This window comes from Akebia trifoliata, chromosome 10 (assembly GCF_017979445.1).
Source record: "Akebia trifoliata isolate Shusen 1 chromosome 10, ASM1797944v1, whole genome shotgun sequence".
Taxonomy (NCBI): Eukaryota; Viridiplantae; Streptophyta; class Magnoliopsida; order Ranunculales; family Lardizabalaceae; genus Akebia; species Akebia trifoliata.
The window spans coordinates 25,719,572-25,745,895 of NC_141384.1; the positions used below are offsets into that span (position 1 = coordinate 25,719,572).

The following is a 26,324-nucleotide window of genomic DNA, read 5'->3' on the forward strand; positions in this document are numbered from 1 at the left end:
GGGACCAATTAAAAAGAAAAAAAAGTTACTAAATGCCTTGCCAAATAACCTCAGAAAACATAGGGACTATTTAAAAAGAAGTCTCTCTGTGAAGGTCCTTTAAGTAATTTCTCTTAAAACTAACAACATAGGTTAGCTTATTGTGTGTTCCAAATTTGGTGGCTTCTTGATTTACAATGTTGCATGTTGGGAAATTTGGAGGGATTGGGACTTGACTATAAGGATTAGTCCCATCCCAATTAAAAGAAGAGATCTATTAACACATCAACTTTTACTTATAACACACAAATCTATTTCTCCATCAGCACCTCATTTCAAAAGGATTGGTGTGTTGTAACTAAAAGATGGTGTGCCAATAGAATTTTTGAAAGAAACGGGAAAAAAAGGAAGAAAACATTCCACGTGAGGGTCATTTTGCCAAAAAAATGACACGTTGAACCAGAAGATAATTTCCGGAATCTTTTTTTTTTCCTCCGAGGAGTGTCTGACATAGAACTTAGAAGTTATCGTCACAGCCCAATTTCCAATTGAGTTGTGTTTCGTGAGGACTGAGGAGTGGAGGAGACATTCGAAGGAGATAACCTGCAGAGTCGAAATCTGCAGAGAGAGAGAGAAGAGCGAAAATGTTACCAAATTAGGTCCAAAAACCTGGAATTTAATGGCTTCGTATCTCAAAATCGATCGATGCAACCTCATTCCCCTCTCTCTCACTTCCCTCTGTGCTTGTCAATGTCGACCGTCCTCAAAATACCTAGTTTTCCCTCGCAAGTCTTCCAAATTCAGTTTAAAATTGATTCTTAATGGATCGAGAAATTTTGTTAGGGTTCGTAGAGATCGGCGTTTCTGTGTCTCCACAGATGGTCAAGTATTCGAAGTTGTCGCCAAATCCGAATCTGATGATGATCTCAACGAAGAAGAACAAAAAGAGGTAAAAATTCGAATTTGCAATTAATCTCTTATAATTGTGTCTGGATTTTGGAATCTGTTTTATAGAGAATTGGATAGAATTCTTGATTTGATACTTATTTTAGGAAGTCAACAAAAGTCAAAATTCAGAATTGGTAGAGGGTTTGGTGTTGGAGGGGAAACAATCTGGGAATCAATTAAAGAATCGGGTAGTTTTCGGATTGGTGATTGGAGTTGGAGTTGGGGGTGTTGTTTTGGCTGGAGGATGGTATTTCACATTGGGATTAGCTGCCACGATCTTTATTGGTGCACGTGAGTATTTTGAGCTGGTTAGGAGTAGAGGTATAGCTGCAGGGATGACTCCTCCGCCTCGTTATGTTTCGCGGGCTTGTTCTGTTATATGTGCTGTCATGCCTTTATTAACACTGTAAGATTTTTCTTTTAGTGTTTGTTTTGTATACTTTAGTTTTCCTCTATTGAATTACAATTAAGAAGTTATTGAAATGTTTTCATCTGATGGAAATGAATCAGGGATGACAAAGATAAGTTATTTGCGTTATAGTGATGTGTGTGAAATGTACTATATCATAGATACGGTGTATCTCATCACATTCTTGAAGATTTAGATTTGCGTCAGTTAATGTGCGATGGTAACACTTCTAAAGTCTGAATGGAGGTGGTCCACCTTTAAAATTCAGACTTCAGAAGCTTTATTTCCGTTTGTTTCGTTTTAGATTTCAGACTTTAGAACCAAAATTCAGAAATTTTGGACCAGCAATGGGGGATGCTGGATGAAACTTCTAAAGTCTGATTTCTAGTTTCCAAACTTCAGATGTTTCCAGACAGCAGACTTCAGAAGTGTTACCAAACATGGCCTTAAGATCAATTAGTTATATTAGATTGGATTGATTGATCATATTTCCATATTGGTGCATCTTTTGAACCTATCTAAACGCAATAGGGTGATGATAACATTACTCAAGAATTTCAATAAAGTTCATTCACTAAATTATCCAATAAATTGAGAATATGAAAATCACATCTCTATGATATGGGCCTAAGGTTGAAACATTTAGAATAAACATTTTTTGTTCTATCACAAACAAGAACCTATGATCCAATTTTTGTGTTGCTCACATTGTTTTCGATATTTCCCCTTGCGTAGGTCATCTCCATCTTTAGACAGCCTTTGTTCTTCGAAAGTTTTTTCCTATAAAATTCTTTAAAAAAATTCAGTTCCATGAAGTGTGATTGCTCTAAGTAGGGAAGAATTCCAATTTGGGAGGATTCTTCCTCTTTAGATAATTACTAATTTGTGTGGGAGTAAATGTGAAAATTGTATTCTAACTAGGATTAGGGTTTCTTTTATAAGTTTTAGGGTTTTTTTCTATTTAAAGGGTTAAAGACCATTGTAAAATGGGGAGAAGGAGGGAGACAAAGGAGGGGAGATCATATAACAAGGAGATTCAATATAGTGGAATGACTTCTGGAGCCCATGGATATAGGCATGTTTGCCGAATCACGTAAAGAATCTCGTCTTCTCTATTTTATTTTATATTTTATGATTTGTGTGTGAGATCTTGACTTTGATCGAGATCTAAAGGTGGATGCCTAAAATCACATCTACAAATTTAGCGTCGTCCGTGGGAATGAATCAAGAACACTCACGAAAACCATGTTTAATCATGCGAGAACTCTATCATGAGTTGGGGGCCATCCCTCAAAATCAATTTCCATCTAATCTCCAATGCATGGATCTACGAATTTAAGTATAGATCGACTTGGTTCCAACGTGGAGAGGGATTTGAGGATTTGAAGGTTTTTGTTACAGATCTATTACGGGCTAAGAAATGATGTAAAGATCAAGACGGGCTGACCCAAAACCAGATAGAAAAAAGGTATAAGTTGCTGTGAAGACGCACCACGCATGCGAAGTGGCATGCGTGTAAGTTATGTGTGGGACACGTGGAGGAATTGAGGACGATTGTATTGTATCGTGTGGAGGAACTATTGGGGTAACATATGGTTGAAGGTATTGCAAATAAATAAAAAAAGAGGGCAAAAATCAAGAAAAAAGAAGAAAAATAAATAATATAAATAAAAAAAGAGATTGGAGGCGAGTTGGAGTTCGGTGACTCTTGGGTCGGAGCAAGTTTGAGTTGATGACTTGTGGGTTCTACTTTCTTTGGTTTTCTGGGTTTTGAAACGGGTTTTTGAAAAGGAGGAACATGGTTAGGATGAGTTGCCCATTGTTTTACATGGTTTGGGGGCTCTCATGAAATGCTAGATCTGAGTATGGATTTACAGGGATTGAGGACAAAGAACTTTGTGATTGGTCATTATTTTTTATTTTTTTTGATAAATATAAATTATATTAATGAAAAAAGCGAGAAGAGGAGGCTGAGGTAGCCCCCAAATACAAGACAAAAACAAAAAAGCAAGGAGAAAAACAAAGAAAGGAAAATCGTCCACTGAGGGATGGAACTAAACACAAATAGCTTCCCAATTAAAAACAAAATCTTGGAAGCACACTCCCTCAAAATCTCTACTCAACTTTGACCAAAGAAAAAGAAGCCCCATAATATCTAAAATCACTGTGTAAGTCGAATTCTCCTTGCTATGGAATACCCTGTTGTTGCGCTCTCTCCAAAGACCCCAAGCAATGGCTGAAGGAAGGATAGCCCAGAGATGCCTCTTTCTCAAAGAGAAGATATTGAAACTCCAACCCTCTAAAAGCGCAAAAAAAGATAAGGGAAGAACCCAATCCACCTGAAAGCGAGACAAGAAAAACATCCAAATAACACAGGAGAAAGAACAGTGAATAAGAATGTGATTGGCAGACTCCCCGTCCCTCGAACAAAGATAGCAAAAATTTGGGGTAATCCACCCCCGGCAAATCAAATTATCTAAGGTAAGGATTCTACCCAAAGCGGCAAGCCAAACAAAGAAAGACACCTTAGAAGGAACCAAAGCGGACCAAATGATAGAAGGAGAGAAAGAAACCTCATACAAAGGAAGCAGACAATAATAAAAATATTTGACAGAGAACTTCTTATCCTTAGCCTTGATCCATTCCCTTCTGTCCTGTTCGTTCTCTCTGACTTTGATCGAGTTAAGGAGATTAATGAAAGAAGAGACCTCCATCAATTCCCAATCATTGAAATTCCTCCTAAATCCCAGATCCCAAGAATCTGTGTTCCCGTTCCGCACCAGACACTGTCTTATCGAATTATTTTTTTTCAAAGAGCAAACATACAACGATGAGAATTGAGTAGACAGAGATGAAGTTCCACACCAACAGTCCTCCCAAAATCTAACCTTATCCCCCAACTCAACTTTGAATTTAATCTCCCTATCAAACTTATCAACTCCTTTCATAATCCCTCTCCACACACTACACCCGTAAGTTCCTCTAGCCTCATCACTATACCAACCATAGCCCTTCTCTCCGTATTTAGCTTGAACCACTTTCCTCCACAAGTTGTCTCTTTCTTCTCCGAATCTCCAAAGCCACTTGCCCAGGAGAGATTTGTTTGTTAATCTTAACCCTCTAATCCCCAAGCCTCCATTCTTCTTAGGAGTGCAAACCAACTTCCAATTCACCAAATGATACTTTCTATCACCATTATTATCATTCCACAGAAAATTCTTCATAAGTCTTTCAATCTTAACTTCCATTGACTTAGGCAAAGAGAACAAGGATAAGAAATAAATCGGCATGCTCGTTAAGGTACTTTTAATCAACGTAACCTTACCCCCTTTGGAAAGATATTTTGCCTTCCACGTACTCAATTTCTTTTCCATTTTCTCGATAACTCCCTCCCAAATGTATCTACTACAGTACGGAGCCCCTAAAGGTAAACCTAAATAGGAGGAAGGGAGCATATCACTACTGCACCCCAAAATAGCTGCTAAACCTGAAATGTTCGGCACCTTACCAACCCCAAACAACTTGCTTTTCTGAAGATTGACATGTAAACCTGAAATTGTTTCAAAGCATCCTAATAGAACCCGAAGGTTTCTCACTTGTTCTCTTGAAGGATCTAAGAACACAATTGTGTCATCCGCGAATTGCAAGTGCGAAATCAATGGGCCCTCATTGGTCACTCTAAAATCAGATAATCTTCCTATCTCAACCCCCCTCCTGAATAGTTTCCCCAAGGCCTCTGTCACTATAAGAAATAAAAATGGGGATAACGGGTCCCCTTATCTCAAACCCCTGGAACTCCTAAAATACCCTGCTGGGCTGCCATTGACCAAGATCGAAAAAGAAACCGAAGTTACACACTTCATAACCCACCCAATCCACTTAGAACCAAAACCCATCCTACCCAACATATACTCCAAAAAATCCCAATTCACATGATCATACGCCTTTTGCATATCGATCTTACCTATGAGCCCTGCCTTATTATCTTTGATCCTAGAATCTAGACATTCGTTGGCCATTAACACTCCATCTAGAATTTGTCTTCCCCTAATGAACGCACCTTGTTCCAAACCAATTAACTTCTTCAGCACTTCTTTCAATCTATTAGCCAACACCTTGGAAATTATCTTGTACACTGATCCCACTAAACTAATAGGCCTAAATTCATTCAAGTCAACCGCCCCCACTCTCTTGGGAATTAAAGCTACAAATGTATTATTAAGGCCATAATCCAAACAATCTTTTTCCTGTAACTCCCTAACCACCTTCATGAAATCTTCAGCTATATCCCAGCAATGTTTAACGCTTTGTTCCCACCCATGGATGCTACTACTGATCTCACTTCCTCCTCTCCAATCTGCCTTTCCAACCAAGTTCTGTCTTCCTGAGATAACATATTGAAGTCGAGATTGTCAGGACGAGGTCTCTTATCCTCTCTTTCCCTATACAGCTCTTTGTAGTATCCCACTACTCCCTCTCTAATCCCCTCTTCACCTTCCACCCTAATACCATTGATCATTAAGTTGGCAATTTGATTGTTTTTTCTATGATAATTTGCCACCTTATGGAAAAACTTTATGTTATTATCACCCTCTTTAAGCCACTTGATCCTAGATTTTTGTCGCCAACTTATCTCCTCCATCAAAGCCACCCTTTGGAATTCTAACTTAAACTCAGTTCTCTTCACTCTCTCATCTATTTCTAACTCCCCCACTTCCTCCTTGGAATCTAAGACATCAATTTCCTTGAGGATCTCCCCTTTTCTCAAATCTATCCTCCCCACTTCTTCCTTGTTCCACCCTTTCAATTTCTCTTTCAAATATTTGAGCTTGTTCCTGAAAACAGCCCCAGGGTCCCCAAACTATGTATCTTGTTATTCATCTCTTGGATGCTTCAACAATGGAATGCAAGGAAGAAAAGATGGGCTTTGGGTGATCAAGGAAGTGAGGCAAGGGCAAATTCTTTGGCCTTGGACAATTAAAAGAGAGGCAACATACTGCCGCAAAATTTAGTGATTTGGTGAGCAAGTTTACATGGTAACAACACCTGTAGGTTCATCTATGGTGTTGGGCAGAGGAACACAATATCTCCACTCTCTAGTTGATCATGCGTACTGTGACTAAAAGTACTCACTTTACTTTTAAACTTCTTAGAAAGGTTTGATGCGCTTCATGTACATCATTTTTTGATGTTCTTTAAAACCAACAATCCTTTGGGAAATCCAAACAGAAGCATCAAGGGGAAAAGGTAAGTATAACAAAAGATTTGATTGAGTGCATAATATGTGCATCATTCTTGATGTATGGTAACCCTTATTTGTCTGAGGAATAGGATTCATGAGAGGGTAATTGGAATTAGGTGTTGAGTATATACATCATTTTTGTTTTGTAATGTTGGTAAAAATGTGAATTTGCTATGTTATGCTATGATCAAGCTTTCATATGGAGGTAATAAGGATGTCATATAGCCATGATATATTACTATAACCTGGTTTGCAAATATTTTTAATGGCTGCCCCATTCACAAAGCAAACCAAGGATGGGTGATGCTGAATTTTTGTGGGCTTTGCAAATCAAATGGGGAATCTTCGAATCACATCTTTCTTCATTGCAACTTTGCCAAATATATTTGAGATTATTTCTTATCCATGTTTGGGATTGTTGGATGCCTTCCTTGCTCAGTAAGAAACTTGTTTGAAGTTTGGAATCAATGGAGTTTCTCTTTTACAAAGGCAAAGAGAATTTTTTGGAGCTTATGCTTCTTTGCCATTTGTTGGGTCATATGGAAAAAACGTAACAACCAAATTTTTGATGGGGGGCTCAAAGTAAGCTCGGTATGTGAGGTAAATTTATTAAATTTCTACTTGGGAGGTTCACAAAAGGAACCCCGTCTCGTTGTTGGGAACACAAAAAAGAACTTGAGCTCACTATTGGTAGGTCGGTGCACAAGGTGGAAATCTTATCCATCGAGTTAAATGGTGTACTTGGGGGGCTCAATGTAAGTCTGATTGTGAGGTAAAGTTATTAAATTCCATTTTGAGGCTCAGTTTAAGTCCAACCCATTAGGAAAAATGACTAATTATAATTTGGGGCTTAATCTGAGTACAATTAGGGGGGACTTGGACTCGGATGTTACCTAAAAAGGTACTATCAGTAGAGTTTTTAAGTTTCCAATAAGGTAAATAGAATCTCTATTTGTTATCTCCTTAATAAGGTAAATGAATGTTATTATGGTCAGTGTTATTAAACCCATGTTATTCAAAATATTTATCAATAAAATACTATTCTCTTTTGGTTCACTTTTATATGATTAAAGTAACTAAATAAGGTGGCTCAGTTCCTTCAAGAAAGATAAGTCTCGGTTCATTTTGGGAATTGAGCTCTACCCTTGAGGTTAAGTAGGTTCTAGAAGGTGAAGTTTCGGTTCATTTTGAGAGCCAAGCTCTACTCTTGAGGTAGAATAGGTTCAAGAAAGTTTTTTTTTTATCAATAAAGATGAATTTATTGAGAAAAAAGAAAACAAGGGGGTCGAGAAAACCCACCCAAAACAACGAAAGGAAAAATAAGCGAAAAGAACAAGGCAAAAAATAATAATAACACACGACCCAAGTTACCTACTTGACAGGGAACGCATTCTTTCCCATCTCACAACAAAATCTTCAAAGAAGATTCCCTTGAATTCCTTGTGAAGTTTGCACCAAGAGAACAAAAACTCCAAGTTAGATAGAATCAGGCCTTCCAACGATGAAACTTTCCCTTCAAAAATGCACCAGTTCCGATATTTCCAAATACCCCAACAGATTGCAAAAGGAGCCAAAGACCAAAGAATCCGCTTAGATAACAAGAAAGAACCTCCCCACGACCACTAAGCTTCCAAAGTCGACTTGACCGAGCGAGGAAAATACTCCACAATACTGAAAAGGGACATGAAATGGGACCAACCGAGATGAGTTACCCGATAAGTCATTGGGGGAATTGAGCCCTACTCTTGAGGTTGAGTAGTTTGAGAAGGTTAAGACTCGATTCATTGGGGGAATTGAGTTTTATTCTTGAGGTTGAGTTGGTTCAAGAAAGTTAAGTCTCGATTCTTTGGTTAAGTCTTGGTTCATTGAGGGAACCGAGTCCTACATTTGAGGTTGAGTAAGCTCAAGAAGGTTAAGATTCGGTTCATTTTGGGAACCGAGCCCCACTCTTAAGGTTGTATAGGCTTAGAAAGTACAAGTTTTTAAGCACGGTTCATTTGGGAACCCTTATTCTTATAAGTGGCTAGAAAAATAGGTAAGTCTTCAGGCTCGATTTAACTTAACCAAGTTTGACCTCTTTGTTGGTTGGTCAATACACCAAAAGAGAATCTGACCTCATTGTTGGTTAATTGGTACACAAAAAGGAAATCTGACTTCTTTGTTGGTCGGTTGACACATAAAAAAGACTTGGTTCCTCCCAAGGAACCAGGCCTGACCCCCCAAGTTGGTCAGTTTATTATACGAAAAGTCTCGGATCATTCTGAAATCCAAGTTCAATGTACAGGTTGGTCGGTTATTCTATTTATCAAAGACTAGGATCATTTTGGGATCTATACCCGACTTTCAGGATAGTTGGTTTTATTATTGAAGTCCCGACTTATTATGAGAGTTTAATCAAATGGAAAATCATATTTGCACTAAACAAAGAAGAAGATAAGCTTGGAAGCTTAGGGAATCATACTAGTTCGGAAATTAGGGATGATGCTCATTTATGAAGGATTGTTAGAAGCTACAAAGTTCTCAAAGGGGGATCTTGATACATCAATCTCCACCATCGAGAGGGGGCAATTGTGGAGGAATGAAATCCTCTCCCATCTAGACCGTTCATTTCACACCAATCAGTGAGAATCTTGAGGGGGGCATGTGGCAACGTTTGGGAGAAACTCTATCTAATTAGGAAAGAATCCCAATTAGGGAGGATTCTTCCCCTTTAGATAATTACTAATTTGTTTGGGGGTAAATGTGGAAATTATAATCTAATTAGGATTACTTTTCTAGGTTTTAGGGTTTTTTTCTATATAAAGGGCTAAAGGCCATTGCAAAAGGGGGAGGGAGGAGAGAGACGGAGGAGGGGAGATCATGTAACAAGGAGATTCAATATGGTGGAATGGCTCCCCGAGCCTGTGGATGTAGGTGCGCATGCTGAATCACGTAAATAATCTCTTGTCTTCTCCATTTTATTTTATATTTTATGATCTGTGTGTGAGATCTTGACTTGGATCGAGATCTTGGGTGGATGACTAAAATCGTATCTACAAGAATCATGGTTTTAAAACCTGTTGTCTTGTCTTCTTTTGCCCCTCAAGTATACCTAGTTGAATCATCCGAGTCTTCTCGTCTTAGATGGGTCAAACCATTAAACGTGGTTTACAAATATTTATTACCGCTTGCAATTAAGTGGTAGCATTGATGATGGTCCTAAGATAGATGCGTGGACATGTCACAATGTTACCACTTGATTACAAACTAAGGGATAGTTGCTTGAAATGGTTTGGTCAATTGCAATGAAGATTGATTACAACCCCGATTAGGAGCTTGGAAGTTGTAGGTTCTAAAATATATATATATATATATATATATATATATATATATATATATATATATATATATATATATATATAGACAAAATACATGGCTTTTGACAAGATTGGATGGAGGAACAAGATTCATTCAACCGACTCTAAATTTTTGGGACAAGGCTTTGGTGATATTCATTTATTGTGGCTTATGGCTAACCTAAAATAAGTAAAATCCGTATCTTTTATATATTGTCAATTAGGCTGACAACCTATATTTAAAAAAAAATTTAATAGACAACGTATTCAATCTTTGCTTTACGCTTTCATCATCCATAAACACTTTTATTTTTAACCCTATTGCAATAGAACTTTCCATTGCTGGTTGTTCTAGTCTGTTTAGTATGATATTCCTTTTAGAAGTGACTAAATACATAGATCGTATTTGTAGTACTGTTTCTAAGTTACAAACTTATATTTATTTTATACTTAAACATGTTAATCTAATTATACATAATTTGTTTCTAACATGTGTGTGTATCTGTTTTGAAGCTCATATGGTGGATTCACAATGCCATCATGGATATAATTTTCTTGTGGAGTATTTCACCCAATCTAATAAGATTTTGGGTAATTTAATGATTTAAATTTATAGAAATTAGATGCCTATCATTTATACTTATTTAACAAGGGCATTTCATTTTCTTAAATTTTTCCTTATTTTAGACACTGGGCCGTACTTAGTGTTGAGGCCATTGCACTTTTCAGCAAGTCTTAATCTTATACTATTTTAAAGTGAAAACACTACCTCACCAGATGGACTTCACTTTTTACGAGAAAAATGGTGCTTCACTTGCCTATATATGAATGATATTCGAGGTTTTAAATTTAAATTTTGATTATATTTCAGTCAGTTTGTTGTAAAGGTTAGTATTCCGATTAATGTCGAAATACTGTAGAATTTCAAAAATTATGGAAATATTATAGAATTTATTGAAAACATGGTTTAGAATTTTAAGAAATGATAAAACAGGCACAAGAGCCCATCCATAATACTACAAATTTTTTATTTTTATAAGTAAAATTGAATTAAAGAGCAAGGGAAATTGAGGAGAGACCCACCCAAGAAAGAACATATACAAAGCCAAGTACACTATGTCTATGCTACAAACCCAATCCCATAAAACTAAACTATCCTCAAAAATCACAACTTTAAATTCCTTCAAATGTTTATGCTGAAAAAAACACCACGTATTCAAATATTTTGTTTCAGAAATTATTTATATATTTTATATGATTTTAATTTATATTTGCTTCTTCTCTAAATTCGTTCTTGTTTTATTGTATATTTAGCATGAACTACCATGTTTTAAAGAATATAATTCTCAACATATATATGTACTGTATATAGAACATACTGGGTCTGTGCGGGTCAATGTGTTAAGCTCTTCATATGGTGTTGCATAAATTCGTACTGTGCTATGTTTACGAATTTTACGTAGTTCCTTAGATTCTTATTGTAGATCTAACTTGAGAGAGTTTTTTTTTTGTTTTTTGTTTTTTCTTTTAATGAGAAATCTGCTGATTGCTATGAAGCTACTTCATGAAATGCAACCACGACTGCTGGGGTGACCAAACCACTGAAACATTGACTAAATTAATAACCTCAATGAGTGATTGAGGTGTGATTAGACACTCAAGTTCCTACTACCTCTGAGATTCGTTGTAGCCCCTAGATCAGGCGATGCCTATTAATTGGTACTCTTATGGTTATTATGGGTATAATCTGTTGAGTGAGCAAGATATTCCTTTGCTTTTATCATGACATGCATGAATAAGTTAATCCAGATCTTGGAGGACTGTATTCCTGAAACATCTTTCCACTTGTTTTGGTCCATATACCTGGCAAGCCAAACTCTAGTTATGCTATCTGATTTTATTGTTCTTAAACGAGAACCTTAATCAAGTTTCTTTAAAGTATGTTTTGGATGTGTTATGTATTTTACTTTAAAGCATTTTGCATACATAATTTGGGAGTTACGTAATTATTCATATTGCTTACAGTGTTTTCTTGCTGATCTGTGTTTCTAATGAATGGCCAGGTACTTTGGCAACATTGATGTTTCTGTGACATCAGCCGCTTTTTTTGTTGCGATGGCATTGCTTTTACAGAGAGGAAACCCTCGTTTTGCCCAGCTGAGTAGTGCCATGTTTGGGCTATTCTATTGTGGTTATCTTCCTTGTTTCTGGGTTAAACTCCGATGTGGTTTGGCTGCTCCCGCCTTAAATACCAGTAAGTTGTCATCTCCTCTACAATATAATGAAAAATCCTCTATACAAGATGTAGCAGGACAGAAATCCTGTTAGATGATCCTGTCATTTGAATGGTTGTATAAATCAGATAGTTATTAGCATCTTTGAAAGGATTAGTGAATTATCCATTCTTCCTTGCCGACGAGTGGAGGAAAATCTTAAGATATATCCACAAGGAGAGGTGACTTAGCCTAAAAGATTTGCTTGGTATTGCAAACTCTCTTTTCTTTTCTTTCTTTTTGAAAATCTATGTACTGTTCTTGGACAATCCTCTCTTACTAGGCAGACAATTCTTAGCTTAAACAGTCTTCCATTATTTTCATGAGGCTGCATTCCTGGTGCCACACTTCTTATTTCCATCATTTTCTTTTAAAATGAAGCTTTCTGCATGATATTTTACTTGGCGGAATGTTTTCAATGTTTATCGTCCTTTTCATTGTCTTTTAGAGAGCCTTCTCCCAGCTATTTGGGATTAGCGACAAGAATCCTTTTTCTCCATTCAGTTCCATCTAAAGCTATATTTCTTTGAACCTATCCAATGTGTTTACAATATTATCTCATTAACCCAATGAGGAGTGAGCAATTTATTAGGAAGAGAAGTGAAGCCACAAAAAAGAAGAGTTAAAAAGGACTAATGGGATTGGGGCAAGGTCCAACTTTACTTGTGATAGAGGTTTCTTAACGAAAATAGTTTCTTTGGGGTATATCTTGCTCATCAATCTTAACTAATTTCTCATCACTATGAATGATGACGTTAAACTTGCGCTACATATATTTTGTCTTGGCCCTAGTTATTTTAAAACCCCACTTTCTTAATTATCGCATTTATCTCTTTTTAGTCTCATCAACCAGCACTACATCGTCATGTATACCAGTAACGTCCCCTTCAATATGAATAATTTTTTTTATAAGTATAATATATTGAAAAAGAGGGGAAGAAGATTACAAGAGGCCGAGAAAGCCTCGCAAAGAACTACACAAAAGAGAAGCAACACAAAAAAACAAAAGCAAAAGCATCAATGATTACAAACAGAATTCCATCTAAAGACAAAGTCATCAAAAGTAGCCCCTTTGAAATCTAAATTCTGTTTGGACCAAAGGAACAGCAAACCCAATATGAATAATTAATCCATTCATTACTACTTCAATAAGATATGGACTCAGGGTTGATCATTGATGCAGAACCATTGTAACTGGAAACTCACTTCTGTTATTAGACTCACCATCAACTCTTTTGTTTTTTAATAAGTATAAAATTTTATTAGGAAGGAAAAAAGGAAGCGGCCGAGATGGCCCTTTTACAAGAAAACGAAAAAAGTAAGAGAAGTTAAGAAAGGAAAAACAAACAAACACAAATTAGCCGGATCACAAGGGAGCTACACATGTCATAGTGAATCCCACTTAAAAACAAAATCCTCAAAAAGCACTCCGTCGAACTCTTTTGAAAACTTGCTCCAATAAAACATCCAACCCAAGATATCCAAAGTGACCTCTTGGAGAAACTTTTCCCTCTCCTTAGATTGCCCTTCTATTTCTCTCTTTCCAAAGCCCCCAACTCATAGCAAAAGGAAGAATGACCCACAAGTGTCTTTTTCTTTTGAAGAAGACATTAAAATTCCACCCAATGGACAAGGATAGAACCTCCAAAGGGAAAACCCAATCTAAATGGAAAAGAAAAAGGAAGTGTGCCCAAATTCGAACTGAAAAAGGACAATGAATATGTATATGGTTCCTTGATTCCCAAACCCTTTTGCGAAGGAAACAAAAATTAGGAGTTGAGAAACCCCATTTTATCAAATTATAAAGAGTAAGGAGTTTACCAAGGCTTGTCCAAATGAAAAAAAAAAAAACTGAGTTTTGAGAGGAAAATAGATAACCAAATTGCAAATACAGAGAAAGATGAAGTGAAAGAAGGCAAAAAAGGTTAGGAAAAGAGCAGACGGTGAATCTTTTGTTGTTACTTACAAGCCACTCTCTTCTATCCTCTTCATTCTCACCAACCTGGAAGGAGCTAATGAGATCAAGAAGTGATTCAACCTCATTGACTTCCCAGTCATTCAAATTTCTCCTAAAACCCAAGTCTCGGGACAGGTCTTGCCCATTGTGAATCAGACAATGATGTACTGTTGATAGCTTCTTTAGAGAAAGAGCATAGATAGTTGGATATCAAAGAGCCAGAGAGAAATTGGCATACCACTTGACCTCCCAAAATCTCACCTTATCACCTTTTCCCTCATTAAAGCTTATCCCCTTGTTGAACTCTTCCGATAATTTGGATATCCCCTTCCAAACACTACAGCCATATGGTGATCTTATAACCCCACTCCCCACCCGAAACTTTTTCCCTCATACTTGGTTGTTATTACTCTTCTCCACAAACTCTTTCTCTCTTCCCCAAATCTTCAAAGCCATTTACCCAAAAGGGCCTTATTTGTCCTTCTCAAACCTCTTAAGGCTCTAACCCCTAATTCTGCATGCTTTTTTGGGAAGCAAATAATTTTCCACCTCACCAAGTGATATTTGTTTTTCCCATCCTTATCATTCTATAAGAAATCCCTCATCAACTTGTCTAGTTTAACCTCCACCGACTTGGGGATAGGAAAAAGAGAAAGAAAATAAAGAGGGGTGTTTGTGAGTGTACTCTTAATTAACATTAATTTACCCCCTTTTGAAAGATATCTCGCTTTCCACGAACTCAACCTCTTCTCCATACTAACGTAGGGCACACCTAGAGGGAGACCTAAGTAGGAAGAGGGGAGAGTTTTTGAATGACAACCTAAAATAGTTGCCCAAGTTGGAAGATTTGTGGTTGGCCTGACTCCAAACAATTTGCTTTTCTTGAGATTAATGTACAAACACGAAATGGCCTCAAAACAACAAAGGAGGGCTCTCAAATATCTCGCCTACTCCTACATGAGCTATGATGCTTCGTAGCCTATCGGTTGATTTTATGTTTGATGTATGTATATATGTACACATACATACATTGGGAATGCTAAGCATTATCCACAATTTTGAATTTCCAAAATATGCCTTTAGCAGTACAAAAAATTAAGGGCATTCTGGTAATGGGATTATAGATATAGATATGGGAAGCGCTCAGAGGCCCCAAAGAGAGCTAAACATTGTGCCAAACATTTTTCAAAATAGGGGTTAGAAGTTTCAGAATGGGCTGATTTTTTGTGAGGATGATTTCTATGGTGAGATCATCCTTGCCAAAAATCAGCTCATTTCGAAACTTCTAACCCTAGTTTACGTGTTGAAGTATCGTGGACTGTTCGATTTTCGTAAACCACTTTTGATGGAGTAAGAAGTTTTGGAATGGACTGATTTTTGGTGAGGATGATCTCCTCATCATAAAGATCCTCACAAAAAAATCAGCCCATTCCAAAACTTCTGACCCATACATTGAACAAATGTTTGGCACTCTTTCGGACCTCCCAACACTACCCTATATATATATATATATGTGGGAAATGTTCAGCAACAAACATTTTGGCAAAACATTTTTCAAAACATGGGTTAGAGGTTTTGGAATGGGCTTATTTTTGGTGAGGATGATCTCTACAGTGAGGAGATCATCATCACCAAAAATCAGCCCATTCCAAAACTTTTAACCCCGTCAAAAATGGTTTGCAAAAAATGGACGGTCCACGATTTTTCAACTTGTAAACTGGGGCTAGAAGTTTTGGAATGGGCTGATTTTTGGTGAGGATGATCTCCTCACCGTAGAGATCATCCTCACCAAAAATCAGCTCATTCCAAAACCTCTAACCCATGTTTTGAAAAATGTTTGTCAAAATGTTTGTTGCTGAATGGGACCCTATATATATATATATATATATATATATATATATATATTCGTAAATATAAAAGAACTCAATGGTAATTTGGTCCTTAAGAAAAAAATGTTTTTTTAAGAATGCCATTGCAAATTTTAACATTTACAAAAATACCATCAATCAAATACCAAAATTCCTTTACTTTTTTGTACTAAAAGACAAGAAAAGGGCATTTTTTGAAAATCCAAGATTTTACCATTTGACTATTGAGGTTTCTAATGCTTAGTTCTCTTTGTTCCTTATTCTTATTTATGTTTTAGAATGTCGTGTTTGCTCTTCTTCACGAACTACATTTTCTGGTGTAATTTTGTCATGTGCATTTTACACAAATGTTGTTCTTAACAAATTTATGTTTGGAAGAAATAGGAGCGGCATGGCCTATTATTCTTGGTGGCCAATCTCATTGGACTGTGGGCCTTGTAGCAACCTTGATTTCTATTAGCAGCATAATTGCGGCAGATACATATGCTTTTCTTGGGGGAAAGGTATTTACTTCCAACTTTTGTCAGTGCAACTTGATGTCAATGTATGATTAGAGTTGCTTGACTGTATTTGTAGTTTAGAAATGGATCTTAGGGGATTAATATTTTACGGAAGAATTCAGATAAGCAATAACTTAAGTTTCTTTCTGCTTTCTAACAATCATTCTTCTCCGCAACACTTCCGGTTCGTCTCCAAACCTCCAATTTCACTTACTAATAGGGATTGATTAACATCTTTAGAATGCCTTAAATCTTAGCCTGTGGCCGTTTTGGAAAAAACAAATTGCTTCCCTCTCTTGCAAAGGATATTTGAACACACTAACTTTGACCTCTAATGAAATTCCACTATAAATTGTTGCAAAATGTCCATGAATATTGCGAATATCAATTACTTTTGGTTTGATTATTTAGAAACATCATATGCATCGATTTTACTTGGGCTTATTATACATTTTTTTTTTCATGTACATCTAGGAAGCATTAATTCATTTACATCAGGGATTGTGGTTGTTGTTGGTTTTTGTGTTCACTTTTCATACATAACCATCTTTTTTCATCGACACTTTTAAAATGATCTGCATGCGGAAGGCATGAGTGATTTCATTTAAGATACTCTTTACACCCTCTCAAATTACACTATGTGATCTTTGAGAGACTTTTGTTTTCCTATGCAGACATTTGGTCGGACACCACTTACTAGTATTAGTCCGAAGAAGACTTGGGAGGGGGCTATTGCGGGCTTAAGTGGTTGTATAGCCACTGCCCTTGTGTTATCAAAGATATTTCACTGGCCAACATCTTTACTAAGGTATCACAATGTTTGTACAGTATATGCTTGAACTATTGATTGCTTTTTTTTTTTTTTGTTTTTTTGTTTTTTTATTTTATCCAAATGATATTGGTTTAATTAAGAAACATATCTCATTCCTTTTTGAGTAACATTAAGGTGCATGCACTTATGGTCACGCTGATATTCTTTCTATCTATTCTATACCCGATAAGTATCAATAAGTAATGGGGGGATTGGTTCCATTTTCTATGAATGAATGCATAGATACCTGTTCACCATTCGAACAGCCCGACCCATTTGTCAGAATTTTCCTTTATTCATTTTTTTGTTTTGTTTTGTTTTTCACGAGACATCAAACACCCATTGAAATTGCAACTAGGAGAAGATTAGTTGACATGATCAAACATGTCTAAGACGTAGAGAACCAAGACCTTTGTATCATAAACCCACTTAAGAAAAGTCTTATGGCCTTCTCAGATTGCCTTTTTCCGACCAGGGGAAGTACTATTTTTGGCTTCATTCTCTTTTTTTTTTTTAATAAATAATTTCCAGTAAGTACTTGGAGGAGAAAAACTTCCTTTGAGTTAAAACACAGTAGTTTTCAGGTAAAAAAAGGTGATTATTTTATGGGTTGGACTGAATGAACAACAAACCCTAATGGCCTAATCCCACCTCCCTTGCATCTCTCTCATTGAGGGATGATGGAGTCCCAGGGGGGAAAATGACATTTTGCTTTGACAACAGAAACAATGTTTCAACAAAAAGAGCATTTTCAAAGAACTCCTGAAAACTCTTCTTTCATAGTAATTTCTCTTTTGAAATGTGATGATTCAAACTGACCCTTGGGCTTTTTTACATTCTTATGGTTGTCTCTAGTTGGTGCCATTGTAATTAACATGGGAAACTAGTATAATAACTCTAGTACAAATCATATCTAGAACTTTACAGTTTGAAAACTGTGGTAGTTCCAAATCCAATCATTATGTTGATTTCTCAAAGATTTAGGATTCCATCAATTTTACCCATCTTCCCTACCTTCCTCTGAGTTCAAATTCTAAGGGGAAGATTCATTTCTATTGCCTTCCAGATATCTGATGAAGAAATGCATTTATCACGTCTAGCAGATGCAAAATGGTCGTGATTTGTTAGCAACAATGGAAAACATAGCTTTCACAGGCTTCAACATAGCCACCATGTATTGTTACAGTTTATTAAGTAAGTATATCTGGGCCATGTCAGTGTGTATTGGGTTAATAAAAACCTGAGATGACTCCAACTAAAGGATGGTTTGGTAATCGAGTGCTGAATGTTTTGAAGTTCATGACTCATGAGGAACATATTCATTCCTGCTATCTCAAGAAATTCAATGCATGCATAAATTAAAGAGACAAAATCATATGGAATTTAAAAGACACTTGGTCTCCTGCATCTTTAGATTTCATAAAATAGATATCGCTTTAGAGATGCCATTTTTATAAATAAAAAAGTATCTATAACTAAGCAAAAGAGTGTATTGACTTGGAATAAAAAACCAAAAGTGGATAAGCAACTTTAATAATTCAACTTAAAAGAAACATGCTGCAACACGGCTTGGAAAGTTGAGATGATTCCTATTGTTAGTCAACAATAACACTTCCACCATAACTCTAGTAACCCATTTGAATTGTACAAGAACAACAAAATGCAGTAGACTATGATTGACACTTTCCTGATTTGATTGAAAAACTATAAATCACTATAACAATTTCGATTCCAGAAATTGGCAAAACTAGTAGAAGTTGATGACTGCTATATATTGCAAGCATTTATATATGTACTTTTGGGTTGGGATCTGTTGACTTCTAAGATTGACTCATGAAAAAAGCACATGATCCCAACCCTTTAAACACAAAATCCAATGGTTGAGATTTATGAGTATCTTGATAAAACATATCTCAGAGATACTTATCCCAAGGATAAATCTCAACCATTGGATTTTGCATTTAAAGGGTTGGGATCATGTGTTTTTTTCATGAGTCATTCTTAAGAGTCCAGGGATCGTGACCCTATTTTTTATTAGTATGTTACAAGCATCATCAGTATCTGGTATAGGGACTGTGATCACATGTACTAGTATAAGAGGCCTAACCACGCAAACTCATGTGACTGGATGCACCTGATTAAGAGGTTTCAAGGAAAAATAAGTAAGGAGGTGTAGTCATTAATTGAGGAATGATTTATTTAAGTATGCCCATACATATGTTGAACATTAGATCTAGGGATGGACAGATCTTGGAATGTTATAAAGAAAGCAGGCTAGGAATAAGATCAAGAAGAAAATAATGATGGAAAGAGATTTTTGAGGCCTTTAGAGCTAGATAGATGTTCTCAAAGGGAGAGAAGGGAGTGTGAATGGACCATCGTGGAAAAGGGCATGGCTTCTAAGCAGGCTGTTTCTATGCTGGGAGATGTTGTATTGTTGGGGAAGGTCCTATCTGAAGATGGTTCCAAACTTGAAGACAGCACACTAATAAAATTTTTATGGTCTTAAGGGCATTCAGTTAGTAGAAAAAATGGAGTATTAGAATGGAAACCTCCTGAGGATGTCTTAATTTAGTGGATTCCAAGAAGCAGAATGAGGACTATTTGCCTACTCGAGGCGAGAAACTGAATGGAGGGGGTCTGGTGTATGTCCTATCCATGCATTTAGGTAATTCATATGCCCCATATTTTCAGCGAGAAGGTGGTGGTCTAGGTGGGCCTACTAGGATGTCATTTCTTGACCCTACATGAACTAGAGTGCAGAATCACTTATGAGGAAGGATTCAGGAAGCATAGGTCGTGTAGTTATTAGAAAAAATCTAAACTAAATATCATGCTTTTACAGGGATTTCAAGTAATTGTGCCAGTGCTATTATTTGTGATGTTAGCTCCGTTAAGATTTGGTAGAACTTCATTGGACAAATCATATATGTTTGGGTACCAAGGACCTTTGACCTTCTTCCATCCAGATAGAGGTTTGTTCTTCATATCTTGTGTTATGGAGAAATTTTGATTTGTTTGCATGGGTGGTGGCCAACTGCTAACACCTTCTCAAAGTCTTTTAGATGAGTGTAGGGATATCTTTTAGGGGGTTTCCAGTTTATCTTTGAACAATGGGAATCTTTGAAGCCTTAATAGATTTTTGAGTATGGTTATTGATTATTCATGGCACCAACTGATTGCCAGGTATCATAGATCTCAAAGGATCTCCAGTCCTAACCTTTGATAATCTGGATTATTGTGTGATATGGAGTAAGCATGACTCGTCATTGGAGGCCCACTCTCTACATGTGCATTCAAATGATACTTGCAACTTAAAGTTGTGAGGTGGATCACACATAAGAAGAAAGAAACTAACACTTTGCAAGAAAGATATAGGGTATTAGGACTGCATGGTTATAATGTTAAGACTGTATTTCAAACATTCACAAAACCTAGTTTGTAACCGTTGATCTAATGACTCCTCTAGACAAACTAGGTCAACTGAAAAAATTTGATGGGGATGTCTCATAATGTTCATCTCGAGGTAGTGCCGAGAAGGACTAGGCCTATGATAGCCATGTATATAATTCTCATCATGGATGGATGAAAGAAAATATTGATAAAAGCAAGAACTTAGATCCTTCCCCCCAAGCTTTTCAATGGTTATATTTGATTTATCCTTTGCCAAATAAAGTCTTGGCTGTTTCCTTCTCCAAGGGAATTGCTCTGAATATTTTCTAGAGGTTTACCTTTTGGGTGTAGAAGTCTAAGACAAAGGCTCAATGCAAGAGCTACATTTATGTAAATTGCTCCTCTTCTTAAAGAAAACTCCCTCGTGTATAGTTGATCAAGCGACAACATTAGAGGTTTGTGCCAAATTAGTGCTTCACGAACAAGGGAATTGTTGCAACCTTTAATATGCACACTCAATGATTAAGGAATCTTAACAATGTAGGCCTTATGCATTCTTAGTAAGATGCACAAAATGTATCCTAGACATTAAAATAAAAATGCAACAAAGTGTGAATGAGTGCAAACTAGGGTTGACAATGTAGCATAACAAGAAGTAATAAATTATTTGGGTAGTCCCAAGGTTGAACCTCAAGGATTGGGGCTTTTGTGTTCAAGAATTAAGATTACTACAATGTGGGGTGGTAGAGAGCAAGGAGTGAAATGCAAGTGTAAGTGAAGTGCTATATGGAGTATGGAGGAGTGAATAATGCAAATGCAAGAGATAAACGAAAGAGTGCAAGAAAAATGTGCTACAAGTGAAAGTGAATGTGAGAAAATCAATAAGAAAGAAGTCTTGGAGCATCAAGATTTGGCTCACACCCTTTTTTTTTTCCTTTTTCTTTTAGGGGTATTCCTAGTAAAAGTGGGGAGAAGTAATAAGTTTCCCACTCAAGTGATCAAAACATTAAATTCAATAGAAGGTAAAGATTAGAGTTTCTCTCAACAAGAGAGATCTTAAGGCATTCAAGCCAGAAATTATAACTAGATGTGTTCTTAGTATATGTGATCACTAAGTGTGAACCCAAAGTATGTGAGATGCACGACATAACACATTAAAGAAGAACTACAAAGTTTCAAAAGAATATTAAATATAAAATATCTCAAAACTTCCATTAACCTTGTGAAGTCAACAATACAATATACATGGCAGTGTAAGAAGAATGTAACAAAAGTGTGTGTGAGGAACCCTAGAAATGAAGCTCCAAATGTAATGGAAATACACCCATGAGATCAAAAAGAGGGGTGGAAGCCTTCTCTCTTAGCTACAACAAGATGCTTTAACTACTTATGGTGAGGGATATTATGAAATGACCAAAGGGAAGAAGAGAAAGCAAAGGAAAATATTTGAGATGAAGAGTGGAGAGCTCTAGGGATGTCCTAGTGTGAGTATCCCTTAGATGATGATCAAATAAGGGGAGAAGGGGGTTTAAATGGTGAAAAAAGTGTGTTGGTGGTGAGTGGTGATGTGTGAAGGGATGAGGGGGACAAGAGACAAGTATGGTCAAAGGTATTTGTCTCTGTTAGAGTTCTTATTTTTCCTGTATGATATCCGATTGATACGGTTTAGTATCCATCGATCAGATAAGATCCCAAATTCAGGAGACAATTGTGGTCATGGGTATTTGTCTCTGTCTAACTTCTTGAGAGCTCAAGATCAAGATCCCAAATTCCCGAGAGTGGGGATAGTGGGTGCTGAGTTCTTACTCAACGAGGACTACTACCCATGGCACCTCAAGCATGTATAGCAAACTTACAGGTCTTTTCTGAGATGTAAATGCTGTCAAGGAGTCCCCTGATGGATGCTGGTATTTGCACCATAATTTTTAGAGATGAAGGGATAAGGTTTGATCCCTGATGTTTCATCGTTAATTTACTGCGCATCTATGGAAATTCTAAATATAGAAACTGTCCTGAGAGCTGAGGCACGGCTTAGGTTCCAAATTAATATGACATCGAGATGATCCTGAACTCCGGATGAAACCTAGATGCTAAATTATCCAACGAATAAATAAAGAGAGATTCAATTGCCACACCAACTTTTGCTAGTGCCACCCAATTCATATTTAAATCACCAAAGAATTAGCACACATCATGGGGTGGCGTTAGCAAAAGTTAGTGTGGCAATAGAAGCTCTCTAAATAAATTGTTTGGACCTTTTTTCTGACTTCCAAAGCATGCAATACAATGAATGTTGGAATCACCTGTCTGGATCCATGTGTTTTCTTGACTTCGATGCATGCGTGCCATGTGGATGGCACGGGGAAGGCACTCTATTTTCATCTATCTACCGACATGAAAGTATTCCCCTTATCATATTTTCTCATTCAGTAGATAATACTCATGCATCTTTGTTTAATGGAATTATTAATCTCTGTATTTTTCTTTCTAATTTAGCCTTATGCCCCCTTTTGCCTGATGACTATCAGTGCAGCAGCATTTGGATTTCTGAATTTCATGGGATCTCTTTTCGGTGACCTTATTGAATCAATGATTAAGCGAGATGCTGGTGTCAAGGACTCTGGGTCCCTCATACCTGGTCATGGTAAAATACCTTTACTCATATCTAATTCTGTGAATAAGGAAAAAGAAAAATCTAATCTAGAAGCTTCATTGATATGGGGAAACCTACTTGCCATTACTCTTTGGTATTTGCCATACCTTAGTTCTCCTTGATCTTTTCAAATTGTTGTTAGATAACTTGATAGCAAGTAATTTTCAAATCTAAACATCAATTGGTTTGTAAACTCAAATTGTTTCTGAAATTCAGAATAAGAAAATGCCGTTAGTATCAGTTCTTTAGGCTGCAGAGAGGAGAAAGAATACTGCACTGAGAGAAAAGACGGAAATGGTGATATCTAAACACCAATTGACTGCAAACTCAAATCGTTTCTGAACTTAGAATAAGAAAATGTCGTTAGTATCAGTTCTTTAGACTGCAGAGAGGAGCAAGAATTCTGTACTGAGAGAAGAGACCGAAATGGTGAAAGCATTCTTCAATGCTTGATCATTAGGACTCCTTAAACAGTGAAGATTATGTCTTACGACTAAGGGTGTGTTCGGAAAATGAAGGTTAAGTGAGAGTTTTGAACTTTCAAGAGTTCAACTAGTGGAAGTTTATTGTGAGAGTTAAAAATAACTATCTTGTTTGGTTGCTGAAAATCCGCCCACAACAAAGAGAAATCCTGCAAGACGTATACACACAGAGATATCAAGATCAAAACCCAAAATTAAGGACAAGATCAAATCCCTAATCACATACACACAGATAATCAAGATCAAACCCCTGGTATCAACATCAAGATCAAACCCCAAATCACACTCACAGATAATCAAGAAGAAGAGGGAGAAGGAGAGAGAAGTTTTTGTCAAGCTTCAGTGGTGGAGGAGCAGATAACAAAGGCCTTCCCTGTAAAATAAAGTCTAAACTCCAAATCAAAGAAACCCTTATCAACTCCAGAATTGAAGTACTGGAGACCCTTCAAAACCACCCAGATTTCCAACCCTAATCTACCCAATCAGATTTTGGGTGTTCCCAAATCCTAAATTTCGTCCATGTAAGAGGGAGGGAGGGAGTTGCAAACTTTTCACCTCTTAGGGTGAACGTTAAAAAGAGTCTTTTGCGCTAGTTGGCAAGTTGCGCCTTTCAAATACCAAGTGTTGAGGTGACTCTCACACGGTGAACTCGTGTTTTTCAATCACCCTAAGTTTGTATGAAGAAATTGAAATCTTGTACATTTTGCGGTCTTTTTCTTTCCTTGGTTTTCTTTTTAACAAGATCCTAAAAGAGGAAGATTGCATGGAGTGAAGGTGGTAGTCTTTGCTTCATTAGACGGGACTGATCTTCAAACTCCAGAAAGTTTACTTAATGTGGAGGGCAGAACTAAGTATTTGACTCGACATTAAACTTTCTATGAATTTATCGTTCTTTATTATTCTGCAATAACAATCATCACTGCTTGAGAAAATTTTTACTCATCTACACTTTTTTGCACTAAGGGCAAAAATATCACAAAATATTGGTTAACCTGTTGAAAAATGAAGTAAACTGGTCATTGCCAACATCTATTTTAAGGAAAAATGAGAGATTGTCATTCGATATCTTATGAGAATTGTTATTCATCACAAGAAGGATAATTTGTTTGAGACTGCCTTGTTCATGAGTATCTATAATAGCTCGTTTATGAAGTAAATTTTAAGGTAGTAGAGTATTGAATGCATGTTGAACCTCCTTGTTTGAATGGCCTTTGAACCTTGGGTTTAATAGCATTCTCTCATCAAATCCATCCAAAAATTTTGAAAATCGAGATTTTCCGTTATTCCCAAGAGGAAAAGATGGAGATTGTTATGTCTTCCTCTCCCTTCACCAAGCCAATTATCTTAGTCCTCAAGATCCTGATAGCTCTTCTCTTGGCATCGACCATTTAATGGAAAAAAATTCGTGTAATTGTCGCCCTCATTACGCTTTAAGATTCCAGACTTCTATTTCCAACTGTTCTCCAGCTTAATTATCTTCTGAAATTCATCTTTAAGGTTATTTTTCCCATTTTTTTCCCTCTAAAGAAATCAAGCTGGTTTCCTTGTTATCAATCAAAGAAATCTTCTCCAGTAGAACATTTTTCCTCAGATAATTCAATTCCAAATTCCCCACCATTCAATTGTTTGATCCTTTCTTTAAAAGCTTTTAATTTTCTTCCAAACTTCATACCCCTCCCCATTCCATTAAATACACCTTTGTAGCAGTATGATTTTATTTATCAGTTTATGTAATTTTAATCTCTAATTAGAATAAAATCGTTCTTGTTCTTTGTTCTACATCCCCATTGAAGCAAAGAGCATTCTCTCATTTTGTTTATGATAAAGAAATGATCCCTTGTTTGCAGGAGGAATACTAGATAGAGTGGATAGCTACGTGTTCACAGGTGCACTTGCATACTCCTTTGTTAAGACTCTCTTGCCACTTTATGGGGTTTGAATTATAAAATTTGGTCACCACCACAAGAAAATAAGAAAGGTAAAACTGTCTGGTATCTCCTTTTTGGAAAAGAAAAATGGGTAATTACAAGCATATACACAAATTACTTGGGAGGAGAAGGTGAGTAAAAGAAAGTCTTAGTATGAGTTCTATCATGTATTTACAATCTCAGAGAAGGAAATGAGTGTATTCTTATCCGGTTTTGGTGGTTCTTTCTAATCGTTGTTCAATAAAATACTTGTTGGATATGCTTATTCTTGAATTATGAGATCAATTACAGTTGGATCGTTGAGCAAAAACAGGGACCTGAAACTGTATGAATGTGTGTATACATATGGGTTGCTGGAACAGATCCACTGTCAGCTATGAGTTCCCAATATTTGTTGCAAAGATAACGCACTAATTGTGGTAAAATTAATTTGCAGCAAAATCGTTTTGTAAGAAAATAAAAAACATAAAAAAAAATTGAGCTATTAATTCAATAGATTGCCCTGGAACTTTAAAATATGTTATTTTATTTACTTAATTTTTTCTT

At 36.5% G+C, this 26,324-nt stretch overlaps 1 protein-coding gene across 2 annotated transcripts; it reads left to right on the forward strand.

Annotated features, from left to right (window-relative positions):
- Positions 1-482: 482 nt before the first annotated feature.
- Positions 483-26,043, forward strand: CDS5 (cytidinediphosphate diacylglycerol synthase 5). Of its 2 annotated transcripts, none has more exons than XM_086456880.1 (7): positions 483-928; positions 1,032-1,333; positions 11,977-12,167; positions 16,396-16,514; positions 17,186-17,319; positions 23,244-23,359; positions 25,698-26,043. In XM_086456880.1, the coding sequence occupies exons 1-7, from the start codon at positions 659-661 to the stop codon at positions 25,787-25,789; spliced, it is 1,224 nt and encodes a 407-aa protein (XP_086313006.1). In that variant the 5' UTR covers positions 483-658; the 3' UTR covers positions 25,790-26,043. The 2 variants fall into 2 exon arrangements, with proteins under 2 accessions (XP_086313006.1, XP_086313005.1); XM_086456879.1 differs by having other exon boundaries at positions 486-928; positions 16,390-16,514.
- The last annotated feature ends 281 nt before the right edge of the window (positions 26,044-26,324 follow it).

Bases quoted from the DNA above. Each gene is read 5' to 3' on its own strand.
- CDS5 (XM_086456879.1), top strand. From the start codon at position 659: ATGGCTTCGTATCTCAAAATCGATCGATGCAACCTCATTCCCCTCTCT. The intron at 929-1,031 runs GTAAAAATTCGA...TACTTATTTTAG, and splicing joins ACGAAGAAGAACAAAAAGAG to GAAGTCAACAAAAGTCAAAA. The intron at 1,334-11,976 runs GTAAGATTTTTC...ATGAATGGCCAG, and splicing joins GTCATGCCTTTATTAACACT to GTACTTTGGCAACATTGATG.